Source organism: Pogoniulus pusillus, chromosome 30 (assembly GCF_015220805.1).
Source record: "Pogoniulus pusillus isolate bPogPus1 chromosome 30, bPogPus1.pri, whole genome shotgun sequence".
NCBI classification, from domain to species: domain Eukaryota; kingdom Metazoa; phylum Chordata; class Aves; order Piciformes; family Lybiidae; genus Pogoniulus; species Pogoniulus pusillus.
In genome coordinates, this window is record NC_087293.1 from 9,144,343 (window position 1) to 9,165,370 (window position 21,028).

Below are 21,028 nucleotides of genomic sequence, written 5' to 3' on the forward strand. Positions count from 1 at the left end.
CAGACTGGAGCCCTTCAAAAAGGAAATTATGAAACACACTATTCAGACGTGTTTATTGCTAGTACTGGCTTGGTTGCATTGTACTAGTTTAAGTCAGGTGTGCCTGTGTGAACACTACGCCACCCATGCTGCTGCATCTCTGCCTAGAGTTGGATTCTATGGGAAAAATGAATGTTCTCAGCAGACTGTCAGTCTGCATTCAGAGTGAGGCACACACCTTCAAGGACCCAGTGGGAAATGTGCTTGGTTGTGTGAAGATCAGCTTCAAACACCAGGCCAACGCCCATCGCGTTCCTTCTCTGGGAGGTTGTGTACACGGGGGTCCGGAGGGTGTTCTGAAAGGACAGGGAGCAGTGCTTCGAGTGCTGCAGGAATCTGACCTCATTCCTGTCATTAACTGGTAATGGGAAACCCTTAAAAAAACAGTGGGGGTACAAGAGCGTCCCAAGATGCCTGTCCTGTGCTGCCTGATGGAAGAGGTGCCACAAACGTACTACCTCCTTGAATGTCACCCTTAGAAAAGCTTTAGTGCTAAGAAGTATTAAACTGCCCTCTTTGTATACTGGTGGTAATGATGAAATACTGTGTGTGTGCTGAGAGGGGAGGGACAGCAGCCTCTGAGATGTGAGCACAGATAGGTGCTCGTGTGCTCCCTGGCCCCCTAAAGGAGCAGTACCTTGAGTCTAAGTCGACGTGCTTCAATGGGGATGATCTTCAGGACAGGCAACTCCACCACCAGCACACCGGGCTTGCTTCTGGTGAGGCAGCACCGCTCCATGTCCCAGTCGGCTCCTTCCAGAAACAGACCCGAAACAAAGCAGCCTGCACAGGCAGAAAACACAACAGCTCCTGTGAAGTGAGGCACTAAAATCTTAATTGAAGGCAAGTGTGGCACTTGAGTCCTTGGCACAGAGTCCAGTACTGAAAAGCACAGCTGAGCAGCATTTAGTTATTTGTTGTACCAGTATTGGTCACATTTAGCTAATAAGTACTGCCCAGCGTTGTTGTTTTAGTAACTAAAGCAGTGCTAGTCTTAGAGAAGCAATAAAGATATTTACACAATAAATCACAGATACTATATTGAAACAAAAAATACAGTTATTGGTGGTGTAACCAGCTCTTTACAAACCTGCTAGGGCTGATGCTGATTTAGCTATCAGAGCACAAGCAGTTGTAAGTTCAAGCACATGCATGGGGTGAAAAGAGCTGAGGAAAGTTTTGCACAGTGTGCAGGGACTCGGCAGGAAAGCAGAAACTTGAACCCAGCTTGAGGTCATGGGAACTGTGAAATGCAAACCCAATATTGTCTGTGGAGGCTGACCTAAGTAATCCACTCAGTATGCCAGGCAAGCTCTCTCTCTCATAAGTTAACTACATTATTTTTGCCAGGTAATCGTAACACCTACCTTGAGTAGAGACTTCAGTCACATCTTTTGCAGTCCTGTATGTAGTCACTTCTGTGTAGAGGGTGGAGTGATCCAGAGGCCACTTGTTTTTCCTGCAGGTGGCCTGAACAAGCGCTGTCAGGTAAGCCTCGGGAATGTGCAGGCCTGAAAGCCACATCACGTTGGGCTCACCCTGGCTAACCTGTGAGCACAGGAGACAACCTGCAGCACCTGGTCCTACGACCACTGATACCAGCCCACGAACCAGTGGCCAGCCTGTGTTGCATCCATGGTCATGGAATGACTGATGTACCAGGTGGTGACTGGCATTAAGTAAAGCAGCGTGTGGCACTGACCTCTGCATAGCAGCACACATCAAGCAGATTAGCAAAACACAAAGATTTCTGCAGCACTTACCCAGCTGCTGTACTGGTTATAGCGAGCCCTAAAGAAGATAATCCAGTTTCCAAGGGTTTTGAGTGTGTCAGGGGCAAGACGCTGCCAGATCCCAGGAATCTGTCCATTAAAGAGTGCCCGAGCCACATCATCCAGTTCACTGCTCATTCCAACCTCCCCAGCCAAGGCCTGGAAAGAGGGTGAGGGTCTGAGTGCGAGCCTGGGACATGTACAGCCTGACCGAGGTCACCTGGTGGCTGTGGCCACACTTACTCGTTTGAGTTCAGCCAGTGACTTTGCCATTCGCACGAGCAGTTTGTTAAAGCGTTCCAGTTCCTGCAGCAGCACCACACTTGTAGGAGAGATCTGTGGTCCAAACCCTTTCCGTATCTGCTCAACATCGAATACTTGAGGTATTTTGTTTTCAATGTCCTTAGCAATGTTTGCAATGTGTTCATCCCGACTGATTCCCATACCAGTTTCACCTGAAACGACGATTCAGTGAGACTAGCACTGCCCAGACTCCCCCCTTCTATCACTAATTCTCTATGCGCACTTTGAGAGCTGACTCACCCTTTGGCAGCAGTCCCCCACCCTCTGCAGCACTGGCATTTGCATCAAGAGACACTCTGCAGGTCTCAAACTGCCCTTGGGCAGGTGCTGAGCTACTTCCACACTGAGGGGCACAGCAACTCCACTTACCATCCAGTCCCTGCTCCCCAGGGCCATGACAAAAGTCCCAACCCACACAGGCTGTCAGTACCAGGCACACTGAGGTGGGCTGTGGCATGGCTCACATCACAGTCCCAGGCAAAGAACCACTTCATCATTTCTTTACAAAAGCAGTTCAAAGTGATGGAGACTACACCTGTTTGAGGCTGCAGGTCCAGCAGATGAGACCACATATTGTGAACTGCCTGTGTGTAATAGCCAATCTCAGCATTTGCATGAAGACCAAGTACCTCTGGAGTATTGGCAAGTGGCAGAGCTTCTATTTCCTCTGCAACACAAAACCACACTGGTAAGGATGTGCTACAGCCACCGGCAGGAAAAAAAAAAACCAGCAGAGAATTCCATGAGCAAGTCTTGTTACTGCAAATAATTCAACTGGTACAGCTGGTGCTGAAGTATTGCAAGGAGCAACTAAGCATTCTTAAGCATGAAATGTGCACAACAGAGATCCCACCCCCATGGAAATAGTCATTTTTAAGTTCCCGTGCTGCTTACCTGGGGACAATTGCCTTCCACAAACAGCGAGGAGCCGGCTGATATGCTCACGTTACAACAGGCTGCTCAGGTAAAGCAAGAGCAGTGTGAGCAGTGGATGCCAGCACTGCAATAGGCACACAGGCCATGTCTGCAGCTCCCCTCTGCTTCTCACACTCAGCAGTGAGCAAATGCTGAGAGCGTACTCTGTAAGAGGGCTTTTTGTTTTCATACCACTAACTGCTGTGGCAGGAACAGCATTTCTTACCAACAAAGTCATCTTTTGTGGTCCCTTCTGGAATTTTATAATCAACTTTGTCATTTTTATAAAAATGGAACTCCTGGAACGTGTCGAATATGAAATCCCCAAGGTACTCATCCATGTAGACAGTCAGAATGCGGCGATCGAAGCTATCGATGGCACGCCCGCCATACATGACCTAGAGATGAGGGACAGCAGTGTCACAGCACTGGCTTCTGGGGGAGCAACTAACAAAAGGCACCAAAAGGTCCAAAGCACTCTTTGCTTCTGCAGTGGCTCTCTGGGGTACCTGTCTCCCTTAACAGGACACCAGGTACCTCTTCTCCAGTCCCCTCTCAAGAGGGAGCAAGCAGGAAGCGTTTGGCCTTAGTCTGACGATGGCTGCTGTGGGTGATGTATGTGAGGCAGTACCTTCCTGTGGCACCAATTCTGATCAGGCATCACACAGCGCTACGCAGTGCCAGCTGTCTGCAGGGTTCTGTGTCACAGCAGCTGCACTGAACTGGCTGGCTACTGCACAGCACATGCCACACACAGCCCTGCAGGAGCTTTAGACACCTGTTTGTACAGCTCCCACACCAGTAACACTCCACTGCACTAATAACACCGTTAAGCTGTGCTGCTCAGAACCTCGCATCAGCATCCCAAGGGCTCCCTCACTCAAAATTAATTAAGCAGGGTAACTCCCCTGTTGTGCAGTTACACACAGTGGCCCCATTTCACCGAGACAATGAGATTAAGTGACTTGCTCAGGGCTACACAGACACTTCAAGACGACCAGGAGAGATTCTCAGCAGCTTCATTTGACAATACAGCCCATGCTGAAAGGAAGCTCTCTTTATCTGGTTTCTCTTCCCATTGAGCGCTCCTTAGTGACATTGTAGACACTCACCTCACCAATAAGATATTTGAGACTGTTCCAGGGGATTTCATCATCATTTTGTTGGAAAGCCTTCGTCAAGTATGTGTTGAGAATTTCCATGCAGACCTAATAAAGTTGTTAGAACACACAAGATAAGATTCATAATTCAGCTATACATATCCATGGATTTTAGTTAGTCTAAGTCTTGTTTAAAAACTCACAATTCTTTCCCAAATAATTAAAAGGTTAAGCATAAATCCTCCCAAGAAAAGAAACTCACGAGACAGGCAATACAACCAGGAAGAACTGACCACTTTGTTAATTTTTAGTGGCCAAAATTGACATTATAGAAGATCAGGAGTCTACAGAACTCCATTGCAGCAGAAAAGCAAATTATGCAAAATCTGATTGCGAAAAAGGATCAAAGCTGCCTAGATCAGGTGTTGTGAAAATCAATCTGAGCAACTCAGGAATATAAAAGCTGCTGCAATTATTTTCTTACCTGGAAATCTGACTCATTAAAATCATACGGTACATTCCAACCAACTTTCCCAAACTTCCTTCTCTCCTGAACCACGGCATGGAAAAATGCCAAGACATAGACTAATGGTTTGAAGGCAGGATGTGGGCACTGCTCTAAGGCTTCTTGGGGAATTTTGAAGTAAGTGGCTCTCATGTTCAGTTTCAGACCATTAGGTGGTTCGGTCACAACCTATCAAAATGATTAGAGAAGCCATCAGTTACTGGATAGTCTCAGCAAAACAAGCTGTAAATAGATCACACTCTCTAAGATACACAATGCAAGCCTGACAATTTTGAGCAGCTTTCCAAATTCCTGTCAATATGCATTTTTTTCTCTTAAGTAAAGCCAAGAAACAGACCTTTCAAGTTTTTCAAGCTGAACAGACTTGGCAAGAGCTTTACCTGAGAAAGAGAAATTTGATATTATTTGAGAAATAGTCATGGTATTGGGAAGACATTGAGATTTTTTTATTGATTTACTGAAAAATCAGTACTTGACACATTAGGGGTGTGCTACACATCACCACAGTAAGATGGGCTTAATGGTCTTTCTACGGCTTGCCTGATGACCAAATTGAGGCAGAGGCAGCCTCCTGGAAGCTCTTCCAAAGTGCTATGAAACCTTTATTTAAATGGCTAGACCTCCAAAGTGTTATTGCAGCCTCAAAGATAGGTTTGTGCTGACTTTTCCCCCTGTAGCACTGAGCAGGGCTGGAGGGGAACACTCCAAAGCTGTCACTGATACACTAGAGCATGTATTATGTGGATCTGTCATAGCACTGCTTTCAAAGCTGTGAAATAAAATAATGATGTTTACAGGACTGGTTCACCACAACAGAAGTAAAGCAGCCATAGAAAAGAACATTAGGGCAACATCATGGCTTGTGCCTTCAAAATAATCAGCTCAGCTTGCTTGTGATAAATGCCACAGCCTGAAGTAGCAGCTGGAAACCATTATCCTATTACCGTGTCTGCTTCAGTGGCACTACTGCCAGGCCAGGCACAGACCTCAGCATCAGGACTGACAGAACTATTTCTGTCTCTCCAGATAGTCCTCACTTGTGGCAGTATTTGAATCTAAAGAGCATTTGTCACATTTCCATCTTTACACACAAACCTCTGCTCTGAAATAACTGCTCCAGGAAAACCTGCTGGCCAGCTTCACTCCCAGCAAAAATCACCATCAGGCAAAAGAGGATCCGGAAAAAAGGATTTGGTTTATGAAGGCAAAAAGCACGTGCAGAGAGCCCAAGCCAACAGGCTGCACTCAGGCTGTGCTCCCCACAAGGCCAGCCCCTTTTAGTGACCAAAAGCAGTCTGACAAGGGTTTCCCCCTGCACAATACCTTTAAGGACTTCTGCAGTATTCCAATCGGGAAGCCCTTGGTCGGGTCAGTCGTCAGCCAGAGGCGAAAGTCTGGGTGAGGCTTTGTAATTGACTCCAGAGCCTTCTCCAGATGGACAAGCCACCTCACCAACAGGTGACAGTTCTGTAGCATCAGCCACTCTCCACTAACCAGGACATCCTCCAGCATCTGCAAAGCAAGCTTAAGAGGGAGACGGAACTGTGAGAAACTCTCTCTTTATCATGTAAGCAAACAGACTGTGAGGCATTACTGCAGTGGATCTCCTCCTGCCAGCAACCATACGCAGCCTGCTAGTTTTGGTAGCCGTATCAGAATGCTCCTTACCGAGAGCAGACCTTTTCCAATACCACAAGGAGTTGCTCTGAGATACTTTATTTCATTATTTTTGAATAAAGGTCACACATAGTATTGAAGTACTTCAGAACTGTACCGGAGTGTGTGTGGCCCAGAGGAGGATGAAGAGCAGTCCAGGAAGTAATGGTCAAAATTAATCTAACAGAAGTTATCCCCTTGACTGAAAGCACAGCAAATTCAGTCAGCTGCTAAGCTTTGGACATCCCTGCCTTAGTGTCTGTCACTAACAGGAAAGACAGGAAAAGCATCTGGATATCTTTTTGGTAACAAGCAGTGTGATGCCAGTCAACTCCCCTCCGCACACAGGGCCACTGATTCACCTTTGAAAGGCTGCAGAAAAACATCTTTTCAGCTCAACATTTTTTTACCAGACCACAAAATCATTCTGAATCTGCCCTTACCCAAACCATGAAATCAACCAGTCAACCCCTTCACATTACAGGGCAGTGTTACTCCCAGGCTAGCAAACCATGTGCCATGTCTGAACCAAAAGCTTAGGCTTTTAAAGCGGAGCAGACCTTTGGGAGAGAAATCTGAACTGCCCCACAGCAGCATGAGCATGAGCTGTAATTGCTGCACACAGCATGTCCCAACCCTCCCACTGAAGTTACCTTTTCTTGGCCTTGTCCCATGGCTAGGAGTTTGAGTTTGTCCCCTCCAAAGCCCTTCCTCTCAGCCAGTTTCATGAGGTCACTAACAGGATCAGAGCCAGGACTTAAGATAAAAACAACTGGAGAGTAAGGACTGCTCTGCTCAAAGACAGCATCATAGCTGATCACTGGGGGCTGCACATACCTGGGAGGAAAAGAACCACAACAAACTGCTCATCGCACAGGAGCTGCCACTTGTTCTAATCCAACATCAACACTCACTGCAGGCTACACATGGAAGTGATACAGAGACAATTCACACTCTGCTGCTCAGGCAAATTGCAAAGCTATTTAGACAGCTAATTACGGCTCCAGTTCTGTGACGTGATTGGAAAAAGAGTGACTTACTTCTCACCCATTGTCACAGTAACATAGTTTGTTACTGCTCGGTACAGCCGGTCCACCCGGAAGCACCGCAAAAGTAGCAGCTTCTGGAAGTTGGTGAGATTGTCCTGGTACTGCATGGGGAATGGCTTCTGCTCCAAAGCATCTGTGTCATACCACTGCAAAAAATGCAGAGGAAAAGGGAGACAAGATGGGAGACAACACAAATTAATCAAATGGCTTTATCAATGCAATTACTAAGAAAGCAGACAAAAGCAATTTGATTAACAAGAGGCCAGGAGACAGAAGGAAAACAACAAGGTCAATCAGCTGCAAAGAAATATTGAAAGATTGATTGTAAAAAAATCTGCTTTTTCAGTATAGAGTATTCAAGTCCAGAAACATATTTGTGCCTTCACTTTATGTCAAGTAAATCTCTAAATGTACAGAAAACAGCATATCAGGCAAAAGGTGTTACAGATTGCTTACAGAAAGACTTCTTACAAAGCAAGACGATGTGGAATGACACTAAATGTAGAACAAAGGGAATTCTGTGTTTGTGGTTAGCCTGTGGAACTCACTGCCAAAGATCAAAGTACAATTTAGCAGCACAAAAATAACAGTGAAAATTCGACTGTTGGAATCAACAGCAGAAATGTCACTGACTTCAACAGGGCAAATAGCTAAAGTGGACAAAAAATCTACAGTACAGGGAAGAAATCTTTTGTTTGTTTGTTTGTTTTTAATAACAAGAGCCCTAATTCTTCTGGAAATAAACCAACCACTAACTGAGGGCAAGAAGAAAAGCGAGGCCTCGCCAGAAAAAGCCGGCGGTGACATGCCTCCTGCCGAGCGCTGTGGCACATTGCATCCCAGTTGAACATTTGACACCAGAATAAAGACGAGGAGAGTGGACAGGATTGGAGCAAAGCACGTACACTTTTCCATACGTCTGGATTATTTTCCACATCATCTGGAAGAGATTCAAATTTCTCAGGAAGTTGTTCAGACAAATGAATTAGGTCCTCCCAGCCTTGATCTGGAAGCCAAGCGTAAGGCTTCTTTCGTTCACTCTTCTCCAGGGAAATATTGCCTGGTCACATTCAGAAATGAGAGAGGTGACTGTGTCAGAATTTCTCCAATACATGGCCACACAGACGGTCCCACTGCACACAGAAACCGCTAGACATTTGCTCCTGGAAACAGTGTAAGGTTAAACTGCAATGCTGAGGGCTGAATGTCGATGGCATTTTACAATTGCTTACAAAATCCAGAGTTACATCTTTGCAACCATGACTAAAATTATTTCTACACACTTAGATAATAACTACAGGATGTTCCCTGAGGAAATCATCTAACAATTAGACAATATGAGATTTATCAACATCTGCAGAGAAAGATTTGCCACTTCACTGGTTAATAAAGTGAACAAAATAGAAATGGCAGAATCTACAATTTGTGTAAATCAACATATTTAGCTGTCTTGGGCAGACTCATAGATGTATAGAAGGAAGGGACCTCAAGGATTATCTAGCTCAACCTTTCAAGGTAAGAATATAGTTTAAATGAGATGGCCCAGCACCCTAGGTGCTAGCTCTGACAGCAGCTCAGATCCAACAGAAAATCTCTTTTTGAAAGCTCACCCAGCTCTAGCTACATGCAGTTGTGGATTTATACAGATATACTCACTTTACCTTTCAAAAAGAACTCAAGTTCTTCTTGTGGAGCTCTGCCATCAGCTTGCTCTATCCTGAGAGTCATGTTAAAGGAGAAGAGTAACTTGTGCTTCTCAAACAAACCTACGTTGAAAGGGAAATACTTTCAAAAATCATCTGCTAAAACTTGTGGAGCTGCAGCAATCCTTAAATCCACATCCTGCATCTGATCACCCCACAAAGATCAAAGTGATCAAATCTGGGGCTTTGGATCAGGCTTACAGAGTCAAAACACCAACTGTGAGCTACATCCAGGGACATGAGATCCACAGCTGCTATTTACTACTCGGAACTGTGTTGAGGAAAGCTTTTCTTTGAGTTATACTGGCACATGCACAATGCCTTCAAAAGGAATAACAGGGAGTAAAGTGTAAACCAGAACAACCTGAATGTGACTGAACTGACTGGTCATCTGCCTCTTTTATGTAAGCCAAACGAAGGTGTGGCTTTTAGCAAGCATTTGGACAGCACAGCATCAGCCCATCACTAAAGCACACCAACCTGTGCAGCCATAATTATAGGTGTTGAAAGTCAGCACATCCATGATTTCCTTCAACCTCAACGGGAGATCAGAACTGGGCATGGATTTCCGAAGAGAGAGTCCAAAAACCTCCAAGAAGGAGACCAATGAGTACTGATACATGATGTTGACAACTGCCATTTCAGACAAAACGGAGAACAAAATGGCCCCTCTCCTGGCAGCTGGCCTGTAGCCATCTCGAAGACGATCAATATCCTCCGCTGTTGTCTCAGCCAGACTCAGCTTCTCAATCACCTAGCCAGACATGAGTTTCATACACATCATTCCTGTCCTGATCTATACAGGTATACACTGGCCTGATCCACACTACATATATTATGTTACAGCAAGCAGAGCTACCCTCTGTGTTGGAATCTGGGCAAGTAGTATGAATTGTAAAAATCAAAAGTGAGATAAAATTAATTCCACTCAGTATATTTATGAAAAACAAAGATTTACACATGGTATCATACAAATAGTGTAGAGAGAAAGGCCCTCTGGGGATCTTTATTCCATTTTCTGCCCAAAAGCAGGACTATAGCCACCACTAGATCAGGTCTGCTGTGGCTTTGGCCAACTACAGCCTGAAAAACTTCAAGGATGGAGATTCTACATCCTCTGTAATAACAAGTATCTTAACTTTCCGTTTCAGATCTGTTAAAATACAAGACCAAGGCTGTTTCAGAGCTAGAAGAAATGTAGCATATGCTCTTTGCTTTAGAACTGCAAACAATCAGCCTTTCCTGAAGACAGGATTTGGTTCTCTAATGCAACAGAATACTGACCAATACTGAAAGGTGTCACACAGGACAAAATTCTCAGTTTCCTTTCAGACTAATTCCAAGTCTCAAGGGTGAAAAATGGAACACAAAGAGAAAGGAAAGACAATGTTCTATTAGAAGATATCCTTCCAAAAGACAGCACTAATACCTCAGTAGCTTTGGATTTTGTCTCTTCCAAGGTATGCACCAAGTCCAAGTTGTCCAACATGTTTCCTGTGGAAGACGTCAGCTCCCGCAGCAGAGAATCTTCCAGGTCTTTCAGCAAGTTTTTGTTGTCACTTGTCTCCTGGATGAGCTGTTCTCTCTGTTCTTCCAGTTCCTTTCTTTCAAAAGCCGTGATGACGCTGAGCAACTGATCCTCTAGGCCCTTCAGTGTAACTACAGGTACAACACATGTGCCCAGCACAGTCTTGTTTGTAAACAAAACAAGAGCTTTTATACAGCTTATTTAATCTTGATCATCTCATAAAACTACAGTGATGCAAGAGAGATGATAGCTCTGTATCTTAATTCTGCCAAAGCATCTTACTCTTAGAGGTGCAAGAAATGTTTAGCTGAAATGTTTCTGATTAGAAAAGAGGTGAGAAGGATTTTCAGTTAAGTGAGATATAAAGTATAAGGGAGACTATGAATTTTAAGTTTCATTGCTGTTTCAGACAACCACCCCCAGCCCTAAACTTGTGCCACAGCATAATCACTACTTCGTTACTAAACAGTCCCTCTTGCTTACCTGTATAATTGATAACCACAGCTTTGCCAAACACAGAGGGAGAATACTTTGGGTTTGATAATTTGGTGTTTAGGTACAATCTAAAATTACTGTCATAGTCAACCTCTCGGTCACCCAGGACAACGAACATTCGACCCTGGGCAACTTTGATATTCTTCTCTAAGACATTGTCTATCACAGGATCAATGTATTCATCGACACCATGCAGCAAGAAAGGATTCCCATACTTTATGGCCAGCTCTAGCTGTTTAAGGAAATCTGGGTCATTGAAGGAAGCCATCTGCAAGAGAATAATGGGAAAACTCAAGAAGAGAACTGGTATTCAGTTGGCTAAACATTATTATTTTACAATAGTTGCCAGCATTGATGAAGTTTGCTCTTTGTTGCTTTTTGTCTTTCCTCTTACAGATGATGTACACTTTGCTGGTACAGAACACCAAAAGCACTAGAGGTGCTTTTTATTTTTTCTGATTAGTTGAGACCATGACCCACTTGGGAAACTATTCTCCAAAGTTCCAGCTGTGCCTTTGACTGTGTTAATTGTGCTACGGGAAAACTCCACCCCAGAACTGAGCTAAAACACAATCTACACTAACCTTATAGTTATGTTTCTGCATGTACTAAGGCTAGCCAAGAGCCCACACTATCCATCCTGAAAAGCTGAAGATCATGTGAACAGCAATATTCATTGCCTATTTTAGAGGTACAAATCAGCACATTTGTCACTCCATAATTATTTGCCCTTCAAGTTGAAAAGTATTTGTACAGCTTTTAAAACAATCAGCAAACAGGTAAAACAATTCTTTATCTTTACCCTCAGGTTATTATCTTTTTCTTTCTTCTTAATCCAGTGTAATGCCTGTTGTTGTGGGTCAATACAGAGTGGGAAGCGGCTTGCATATGTTGTCAGGATGCCGTTCTGGACAGAGAGCTCATCTGGTGGCAATCCTTGAGAAACCCACCTGGAAATGGAACAGAAAACCTGATGGGAGAGCAGCACATTCCATCTGTCTGTAAAATGACGCAGTTCACCCAGCACACGCTAAGACACACAAGGAAACATACAGTGCATTTGACAGGAAGAACAGTGTCAAAACTCAGACTCATGCATTGCTTGAGTCATTCACAATTACACTGCTCAAAACACTGACTCGCACTGGGTGAGTAATCCTGCAGTAGTTGAAATATGAGCTATCTGGGCACAGGTTTCATTCCAAATTCATTGAAGGCAATGAAAAGACTCCTGGATGGGCTCTGGGTTGAACACATATCATACATAAATCCTCTAAGAGTCTCCTCAAAAGGTGTTTTATGTGTCTGGGTTCAGTGAAGATCCCTGGAGCATGAAGTTTGTTATTACAAATAGCCTCCATTAACAACAAGAACAAGAATTTGTCTCCCTCCCATCTTTTAGACATAAAAGTAAAATGGACTCTCTGTGATACAGTTCTGCATCTCCACTCACAAGGCCTATTCCATGCTATGGATTCAGAATCAGACTCCCACTTCATGATCTCACATTCAGTAGTCACTGGGTTTCTCAACTGGACATACCTGCTAACCTCCACCTCATCAGTCAAGAGGCTTTCTAACCTAAATGGTTGGCTGACAGGAATCTCCCGTGAGACGACGTCTTCCTGCCACACTTGATAGATCATTTCATTACGGAACTCCCAATTGAATGCTCCTTCATAGCTCAGAAAGGCAGCACAGAGCAGACAGTCTCCAAGCAACTTCACCTTTCGTATTTCATAATCCTTTAATTCATTTGTCCACCTGATACAATTATAAGGGAATTTTGGGTCAGTTTGTTCCATGGAGATAGGGTTAAAGTGCACAATTTCCAGCTGCTGTTACTAGATGTAGGTTGAGCCAAACCTCTTAATTTATAATCGGTTCTTCTCTTGATGGCCACTGACTCTACGTTGATCTGAACCTTCTTTCTTTTAATGTGGTTTCACTTTGTCCTTCTGCACTAAAAAATATTATTTTTCAAGAGCTAACAGATATTAGCTCTTCACAGAAACAAACATCACAGGAAGAGATGTTTCAAAATTTGTCTCAGTTTGATGGATTCTATGCCCAGCACACAACACACTGATGTCAAAAATGTTCCTCTTTGAGTCTAGACTTACCTCTCATTCTCAGATCTCAAGCCAGAAATCAGTTTGCCAGCAGCATCTAATCTTCTCTCCATAATCTCTGCTTCTTCTTGTAACTGTTGCTTTTCTCTTATTGCCTCTTCATATTTGTTGCCCAAAGCTTTAAGCTCATCCTGAATGGTAGCCAGCTCTGTCTTTATCTTTTCCAGTTCCCGCTTACTTAAGTAGTAATTACGTTCCAGCTTAGCCACCTACAGTGCAGTAAAAGTACCAGAGCAAAGAAGGGTTTTGGAGAGAAGTCCAAAGTTCTCAGATTTCTTTTGGCTACTGGGAGAATTTGGTAGCCAATGAAATTGTTGTGTATCTCTCTCCTCATCCACACAATCTTCTGGCTGTTCTCAGAAACTCTGCTTTTGCTCACACAAACATTTCACCAGGCAGGTAGAGTACAGCCATCTGAATCTCCATCCCAGAGTAACAAAACATTTAAAAGCCTGACTTACTCTTGTCCATTCTGTGCCATGGCTGGCCAAGAGGCCCTTTGAAAGCTCAATGGATATTGTTTCCCTCGAGCATTAAATCCTTTCCCTCAAACAACTGTACTTTGAATAGGCCTTTGTTATTCCCTCTAGTGGGTGTCTTTTTGTGGACTGATACTAGAATAGCTAAAAGCTGATGAATCAGTATCGTAGATGTTAAAGGAAAAGACATTCTGAAACTTCTGTTCCTCTGAGAAGTTGAATGTGTTGCAAGTTCTCTTCTCAGACACCACATATTTGTTCTCATGAGGTCAGAGCTGCACCAGGAGCTTTAGGCAATTCATCTCAAATAATTAGTCTCACAAAAAAGCTCCATGCCTTTCCCAGGTGCTATAATATGAGGAGTTGAGACAAAATAAACTAAGGAGGAGGTGTTAGGGAAAGAACTAGTAGTTTGTGACGTACAAGCCCTTACATTAACAGATGTGACTTGCATGCATTTGTATTTTTGATTACTGCTGTACAGCAGTTGTGTGCTGGTGCTTCTTTATGACAAACAATACACATCATGGGAAGAGAAGAGCCTGTTCTTAGTCACTACAGAAATTCTGTGTACAAAGAAACCCTCACTTATTTTCAGGTGAACATCTCTTGCACAACCTTCTCAGTCCCTAAAGCACAGGTATCAATGTTCTGCCTAGGATTCATCAAACTAGGTTTATTTTTTCCTAGCAGAGCTGGATTATTTTATATTCCAAGAGCAGGGCTTCATATTCCAAGCCCTCTCACCATAGCAGCTGATTATTCCTTATCTGTGGCCAGAGATGTGGGCAGGAAGAATGCTGCTTTTAATGCAACCCTTAGGTTTCTCTACACACTTTTCCCTCTGTTACTCAATTTCACCAGCACATGTCTAAGATGAACTAAACAAGGTTAGATTGTATCAATACCCTAGAACATACAGAGAACTCTGATCAGTGGTGGAGCACTAGAACAGGCCGTCTAGAGAAGTGTTTGAGTCTCTGTCTCTGGAGTAACTCAAAGCCCACCTCAGCAATATCCTGTGCAACCTGCTGTAGATGAACCTACTCTGTCAGGGAGGTCAGACTAGATGATCTCCACTATCATTCTGTGATTTTTATTAGTTTTATCAGGACCATGCTTAGCCCTCCTTTGAATCTGAAAACACACACTTTACCTTTTCTCTCTTCGGCTTGACTTCTTTAACTACATCACAGTAGCTCATCACTGCTTCAACAAACTTTAACATTCCCAGTCCTGCTCTGCTAACAAGTTCCATTTCATTGAAGGTAGTGTTAAGACTTTTTAACAGAGCTAAATGGGCAAACACAAAAATACTGCAAGTAAGTTGAATTACAGTGCAGAAATCCTCCAACAAACAGCCTTCCCTAGCAGCAATGTCAAGCAATACTGGGACAGACAACGCGAAACACTTGTCAGAATATTAGAGACTCTGACCTTAAGGTGAAGCTATTGGGCTGTAAAACACAAGCACAATACTGATAGTGATTTTTCAAGTTCTGTCTCTGTGAATGGAGTGCATTCAGGAGCAGTTCAGTGTGTCTGCAGCCAGATGCAATTCTGTTCAAAAATCCAAATTCCTTCCTTAGCAGTACCACTCTGGATTACAACCTTGTGAGCACATGCAAATTTAGGCCTGTATGCTTTAGATATAGCTTACCTATGAAGAATTAGCTGCCATCACATGGATGAGGTCATAATTCTATTAGATGGCTAAGAGCAGACAACAGACCTGCTCCACTGCTCTGTTTGTTTCTTGCCTGCTCTAAACCAGAGTGAGTAAGGCCCTAGCTAAGGCACAAACTGGATGTAACACATAGCAGAAGGTCTTCGAACTCTGAAAAAATCTAATCATGCCAACAGTGCAACATCTGCAGTGCTGTCCTCTTGCACAAAGTGAATCTCACCCTCCCAAACAGCACCGGAAGGGCTGCTGCTGACATGGCTAATGACATTACCAAGATCCTTCCTTCATGCCAAGCACAGAGATCAATCATTTACCTCGGATAGATTTCACTTGGTTCTGAGTAATTCCATCAAAATCTATCTCCATCAGGGATCGCAGGAAATTTGCCTCAGACATCATTCCTTTGGCTGTCTTCCAGTTTAATTCTTTGTAGCCCCTCATTATAAGAACACATTCCAAAACTCCCTGCACCTGCTTAGGGGGCTTTGCAAATGATCTAGAAAACAGGTGAAGGAGACAGCGGAAGAGAAAAAGGAAGAGACAAAAAGGAGGCCAGACAGAGATAGCTGCTGTTAGGACCCATTGCAATCCAACAAGAGCTAGTGTGTAAGACATCCTACACAGAGTAAAAAAGATAACTCAGAGCAGACAAGAAATTATTAATTAGTCAAAAAGCTCAAAACAGATTCTTGCATTCAGACAGTCTGATCAATGAAATATAAACGGATTTAAATAGTGGAAGGCCTAAAATCCAGGGCCATGAAATTCTCCTCCGGGGCAGTGAAGCAGCTGCCCCTTGGAAAAATTAATAAAGGAAGAATCCAGAGATCTATGAGAGAACAGAAACTAAACAAACATGGCAGGGAAGAAAGAGTCATCGCTATTTCAGGGAGAGCCAAGGACTGGATGTGCTTTTACATCTCTCCCAAATACAAGATGTATTCCAAAAACACAAGGAGAAGTTAATTCTGCAGAGAAATACATTTTCATGCTGCCAAAAATAACTGGTTTGTGTTCCTATTCACACAGAATAGAAACAGAGGAGGAGTGAAGGTGGTGGTTTGGACAGCCACTGCTTGCACTAAAAACAAAGCAGTTTCTAGTGTATCAGACACAGCACAGGGAAATATGAGGAAGACTTCAAACCAGGGACTGGAAGAACAGGCTTGAGGAGAAATCCTGGGCTAGGAATCAAGGGATTCTGTTCTGATGGTCTGGACAAATGATGTCCTGATTTTCACTTCTACACAGGATGAGAAAGGTGAGGCAAAGGCTCAGACCCTGCAAACAAAGGGGTCTCAGTGTTCAAGAGTTTATTCTAAGTCCAAATGAGTCACCTGATCTCAGTAACATCAGACTTGTCAAGCTTCTGAAGCTCCAGTTTGGCAGCATCTAAAATAGGCATGACTTCAGCCAAAGCTGTCTCAGCGTCCGTCTTCTCCCTAGCGATAACCTTATTCTGTTCCTCTATCTCTGCAGCTTTCTCTTCAGCCAGTTTTTTCTTCTCTTCAGCTAGGAATTGTAAAGGCAGGATCATAAATGGAATATTCAGACTTGTATTCCAAACGTACACTAATCAGGATTTGCTCTTCACTGAAAATTAGAAATTACCATCAGTTTAGTACCTTCTTGTTGCTAGCTTGCCACTGTTTAGTTTCATCACCAGATTAGGAACTCTGTTAGTGTTCCACACAACAACATACATAATCCCTGTTCCTCCCACACCTCCCTTTGTTTTATCCCTAATAATGGTTTTCTGAATCAGGAGGTTCCTTTCTTGCTAATGCTTCTTTCTCACATTATGCCCTGTACTTTAGAAAGAGATGAAAGGGCAGGCAAACATAGTATTGAGTGGTATAAAGTCTTCTAGGTCAAACATACAGGAAAGATGGCAATCTGGGCAAGAAAAGAGAGCTACACCTCTAGCTTGACACTGGATCAGCACAGATTGAACAAGAGAGTTCTCTCTAGAAGCAACTGGAGCTCTTAGAGAGTCTTCCAATCCAACCCAAACTCTGTGAACCTTGGTTAGCACATGAGACATGTCAGGAGTTGTAAACTACCTACCCACTTCTGTGTTTGTTGAGATCTCTTGTAACAAAGCCTCACAAGCAGATGATTTTTCCTCCAGCACAATCCTTTGCTCAGCAAGTTTCTTGTTCAACTCAACCAGCTGTATACTGGCTTCCTTCAGCTTATCTAAGCCCCCTTCCAGCCGTTTGCATTGTGCTAGGCAGAAATTAAAACAAGAGAAAAGTTAGCAATGCATTGATTGTGCACTATGTATCAGGCAGCCTCACAGAAGGTAAATATGATTGGAGGTGCACTTTAGCAGCAAGGCAGCCTTAGTTACCAAAGGAACATAAGATTTTTTTCTTTCCTAAGCCTCCCTAAGCTGCCACACACTGGTCCCATGCCACAACTTTTTTTTCATATTACACTATTTAAGTTTCATCCTCTTCACGTATTTCAGTGCCCACTGAAGTATGAATAAGAACTGCTTCTTGAGGAAGAATACCAAACCTGGAGTTAGGCTGAGCTGGTATTAGATTTCATCAGACTTCTCTAACAGAGGAGCATCTGGGTATGGAGATTCTGGCTCAGGTACACATACAAAAGCACCTGAGGACAGCCTGTGGTTTTTCATGAATATTCACATTGTAGTCACCATCTTGGTCCTATATCAAGACCAGATGCCAGCCACTGCATTTGAGATAGTGCTGATAAAATTACTTTTGCATAATCTGGGTAATAGGTGGGATTCTCACCCCATTTTTTTCTCTTTACAATATTTAAATCGAGTATTAACAAGTAGAAAACATCTACACAGCCTTACCTAAAATGAACTCATTTTTCTCATTCAGCAATTTGGAGTAAGTATGGATAAAATCAAGGTAATTCTTTGGTGTGACATGGTTGCTACGCCTCAGTTTCTGCAGAAACATCTTGCTGAAATCCCCTACAGATTCATGCACCATGACCATGTGCTCAATCACTGACATGGAGATCTCTGAGGGTATGCGTGTGTTTTTTCCTAAAGTTGGGCAAAAGAAATAGAAAACATCAAAAGTTTGGGTTGTTTGTGGGGTTTTTTAAGAGTATGATCATCACTCTTACATAAATCTAAGCCAGGCTTGGGAAAAAAGCAAGAGCCAGAGGAGAACCTGGACCACCTGGTAGCAGACCACATTGTCTGCACAGCTAAGAATTTGAATTTTAGCAATTCTTTACATCTATTTGAGTAGAAAACTTCCATCCAAACCCATTTTTTGACTGGGATTTTAAATGATCCATTTAGATTCAGGGTAGCAAGCAAAACAGGAAAGCAAATTACAAAAATCTGCAACTGCTAAGTAAAGAATATATTTCATAGGCTATCCTAATGGGTTAAAAATCTGACATTTTACATACCAACAAAGGATTGTGCAACTGCATGCAAGGCTTGGCGGGGCCAGGGCAAGAACCAGTCAATACCAGTATTGTTGACAAGACCTTAAAATAAAAGGATAAGGTTATTTAACCAATTCATGTGTGAAACAAGACCCTAATTTGCCAGGTAGTCCCATGCTTCACTTTATTTGTATCATGAATCTGCAGGATGTGTCTCATTTGACTCCTGATTAGCAACAAAATTTACCCTGCATCTTCTATTTGGTTATCAACCAATTTTGCCCCTGTGTCCTGCTAACCCATTGTGCCTTCCTTTAGGCTCTGCCATTCTACAGGATGCAGCCAAGTGCTGCAACAAGGTATTGTAATGCCTGGTTTAAGATTCTCACCCATTCCCATCTTTTACTCTATCTTCAGTCTCCCAAGACTCCTTTGAGCCACCTGCTGAAGTGCAGCATCCACCAGGCTCAGGTGTTTCTACTCTCAGTGGATGTCCCTTTTTTGATTTTGCATACAAAAAAGTTTCCCCTCACCACCATCTTGGTTTCATAACAATATAATAACACACATTCTTCTGTAAACTACCGAAGAGAGGCTGCAGACATGGACCATGTATTTCCAGTTCAGTGAGGACAACCAATTGATTTCCAGCTGTTCATCTGGAAAATTATCTAATCTGGTAAATGCTAATCAATGATACTCACTGATATGTGGTAATTAACTGGAAAAAAAAATCATGCACTGTGAATCCTTAATCATGAAAGCTGCTCTGCTTAGCTTTATGTGCCTGACGTCTCTGAATGTCCACTGGAGACTTTGTCTTGCTTGCAAAATTGCATTTCCCAGGGAAGGGACTAAGCAGTGTGCACAAAGATACCTGGGAAGTTTCTGCACCACATTCTCAGACTGTCCCCAACTGGGGACATTCCCAAGACAATGTGAAGGTTGCTTGCACATTTGTTCACAAAATATTGCCAGACGCTCTCTTTAGCTGGGTGTATGCCAGCTTTAGCAGCTTCATCTCCAATCTGACTTAGTATGGCGTCTTTTTCATCATCTGGAAAAAGGGCTGGCACCATTCCTGTAACATAAGGACAGAAGAATGCTAGTGGAACAACCAGTAAGAGAAAACCATATGGCTGGGGACGGGGCAGATGAGAAACCAGTGTCACAGATTTTAAACCTAGCTCTGCAAAAATTATTCTGGATAGTTTTGAATGAAGCTATTAATCTGTCTGTACTTCTCCTCCCCCTGGTCCCATGGAAAACAAAGGCAGTACCTGGGATGATGGAAGGGGATTTAGAGGACTGATCAATTAATTCTTGCTTAGCATCAGCAACATACACAAAATGTCACAAGAACATAAAGTGCTTTTAACTCTGCTAAGAAAACCTTCATTGGTGTCTACAAACCATTAGTTCATATTTTCATCCTCTCAATCACGTGGCAAGTATTTCCTAAGTTACCTAATGACTGACATAAGCAGACCAGTAACAGGGAAAACTAGACCACGGAAAGGGATTTGACACATCTGTTTTCAAATGAGGCCATGTAGGAATTTCTGTGCCAGCTGCTGCTCATTTTCAGCTGCTGTGTGCACTAAAAAGTACTATTTTTTTTATATATGTGGTATAAACAGTTGCTGCAGTGGCTGCTATTCAAAAGCCAATGGGAAAAAAGGTGGGTTAGTGGTCAGATGCAGCTGAAGATAGATCTCAGTCTTGGAAGAAATTTGAGACTCCTGCAACATCATGATCAGCAGGGATTAACTCTATCACCTTCCCAGCCACACATAAACGACTGTAACAAGATGCCAAAAAGCCATTATTAAGGCCAAGATCATTCCAGGTAATACTGAAAGGTGTAATTGACTAAAGCAGCAGAGGACTCAGGGTGAAACAGTCACAGCTGGATCAAGGGTACATTTGAGGTTGTGAGGCACAAATAGATACTGATGGGGAGCAAATGAGGCTGCCTGTGCCACCTGAAGTTAACATGTTGTTGATGAGTTCCAGGAAACTCTCTTCTGCCACATGGGCATCCGTAAACAAGAAGACCATAGACTTGTTCTCAGTACCCAGCTTCTGGTACAATTTTTTCAGATCTTCTCGGAAATTATTCTCTCCATATCCTCGGCTCAAGATGATCTCAAATACCTGAGGATAAAAACATACACTGAGAAGGCAAGGATGGGCCCAAGACATGATGGTAACTCTGAATTCCAGTTATATTGGATCTAGAGGTTTGGTTTGG

The 21,028-nt window shown here is 43.2% G+C and overlaps 1 protein-coding gene across 1 annotated transcript in view; it reads right to left on the reverse strand.

Annotated features, from left to right (window-relative positions):
• Position 1: 1 nt before the first annotated feature.
• Positions 2-21,028, reverse strand: part of DNAH10 (dynein axonemal heavy chain 10) — a 56,220-nt gene continuing 35,193 nt past the window's right edge. Inside the window, exons 51-78 of the mRNA XM_064168520.1 lie at positions 20,760-20,931; positions 19,652-19,855; positions 18,796-18,876; positions 18,221-18,418; positions 17,452-17,613; positions 16,722-16,896; positions 15,699-15,880; positions 14,854-14,990; positions 13,210-13,427; positions 12,629-12,850; positions 11,889-12,036; positions 11,075-11,354; positions 10,493-10,722; positions 9,544-9,817; positions 9,022-9,126; positions 8,266-8,420; positions 7,352-7,506; positions 6,965-7,148; positions 5,979-6,179; positions 4,614-4,823; positions 4,142-4,237; positions 3,256-3,427; positions 2,650-2,781; positions 2,055-2,266; positions 1,803-1,970; positions 1,407-1,587; positions 677-822; positions 2-335 (exon numbers count right to left, since the gene is read on the reverse strand). Of these exons, the coding sequence (XP_064024590.1) occupies positions 189-335; positions 677-822; positions 1,407-1,587; positions 1,803-1,970; positions 2,055-2,266; positions 2,650-2,781; positions 3,256-3,427; positions 4,142-4,237; positions 4,614-4,823; positions 5,979-6,179; positions 6,965-7,148; positions 7,352-7,506; positions 8,266-8,420; positions 9,022-9,126; positions 9,544-9,817; positions 10,493-10,722; positions 11,075-11,354; positions 11,889-12,036; positions 12,629-12,850; positions 13,210-13,427; positions 14,854-14,990; positions 15,699-15,880; positions 16,722-16,896; positions 17,452-17,613; positions 18,221-18,418; positions 18,796-18,876; positions 19,652-19,855; positions 20,760-20,931 (4,947 nt within the window). The 3' untranslated portion in view covers positions 2-188. The remainder of the gene's footprint in view (positions 336-676; positions 823-1,406; positions 1,588-1,802; positions 1,971-2,054; positions 2,267-2,649; positions 2,782-3,255; positions 3,428-4,141; positions 4,238-4,613; positions 4,824-5,978; positions 6,180-6,964; positions 7,149-7,351; positions 7,507-8,265; positions 8,421-9,021; positions 9,127-9,543; positions 9,818-10,492; positions 10,723-11,074; positions 11,355-11,888; positions 12,037-12,628; positions 12,851-13,209; positions 13,428-14,853; positions 14,991-15,698; positions 15,881-16,721; positions 16,897-17,451; positions 17,614-18,220; positions 18,419-18,795; positions 18,877-19,651; positions 19,856-20,759; positions 20,932-21,028) is intronic.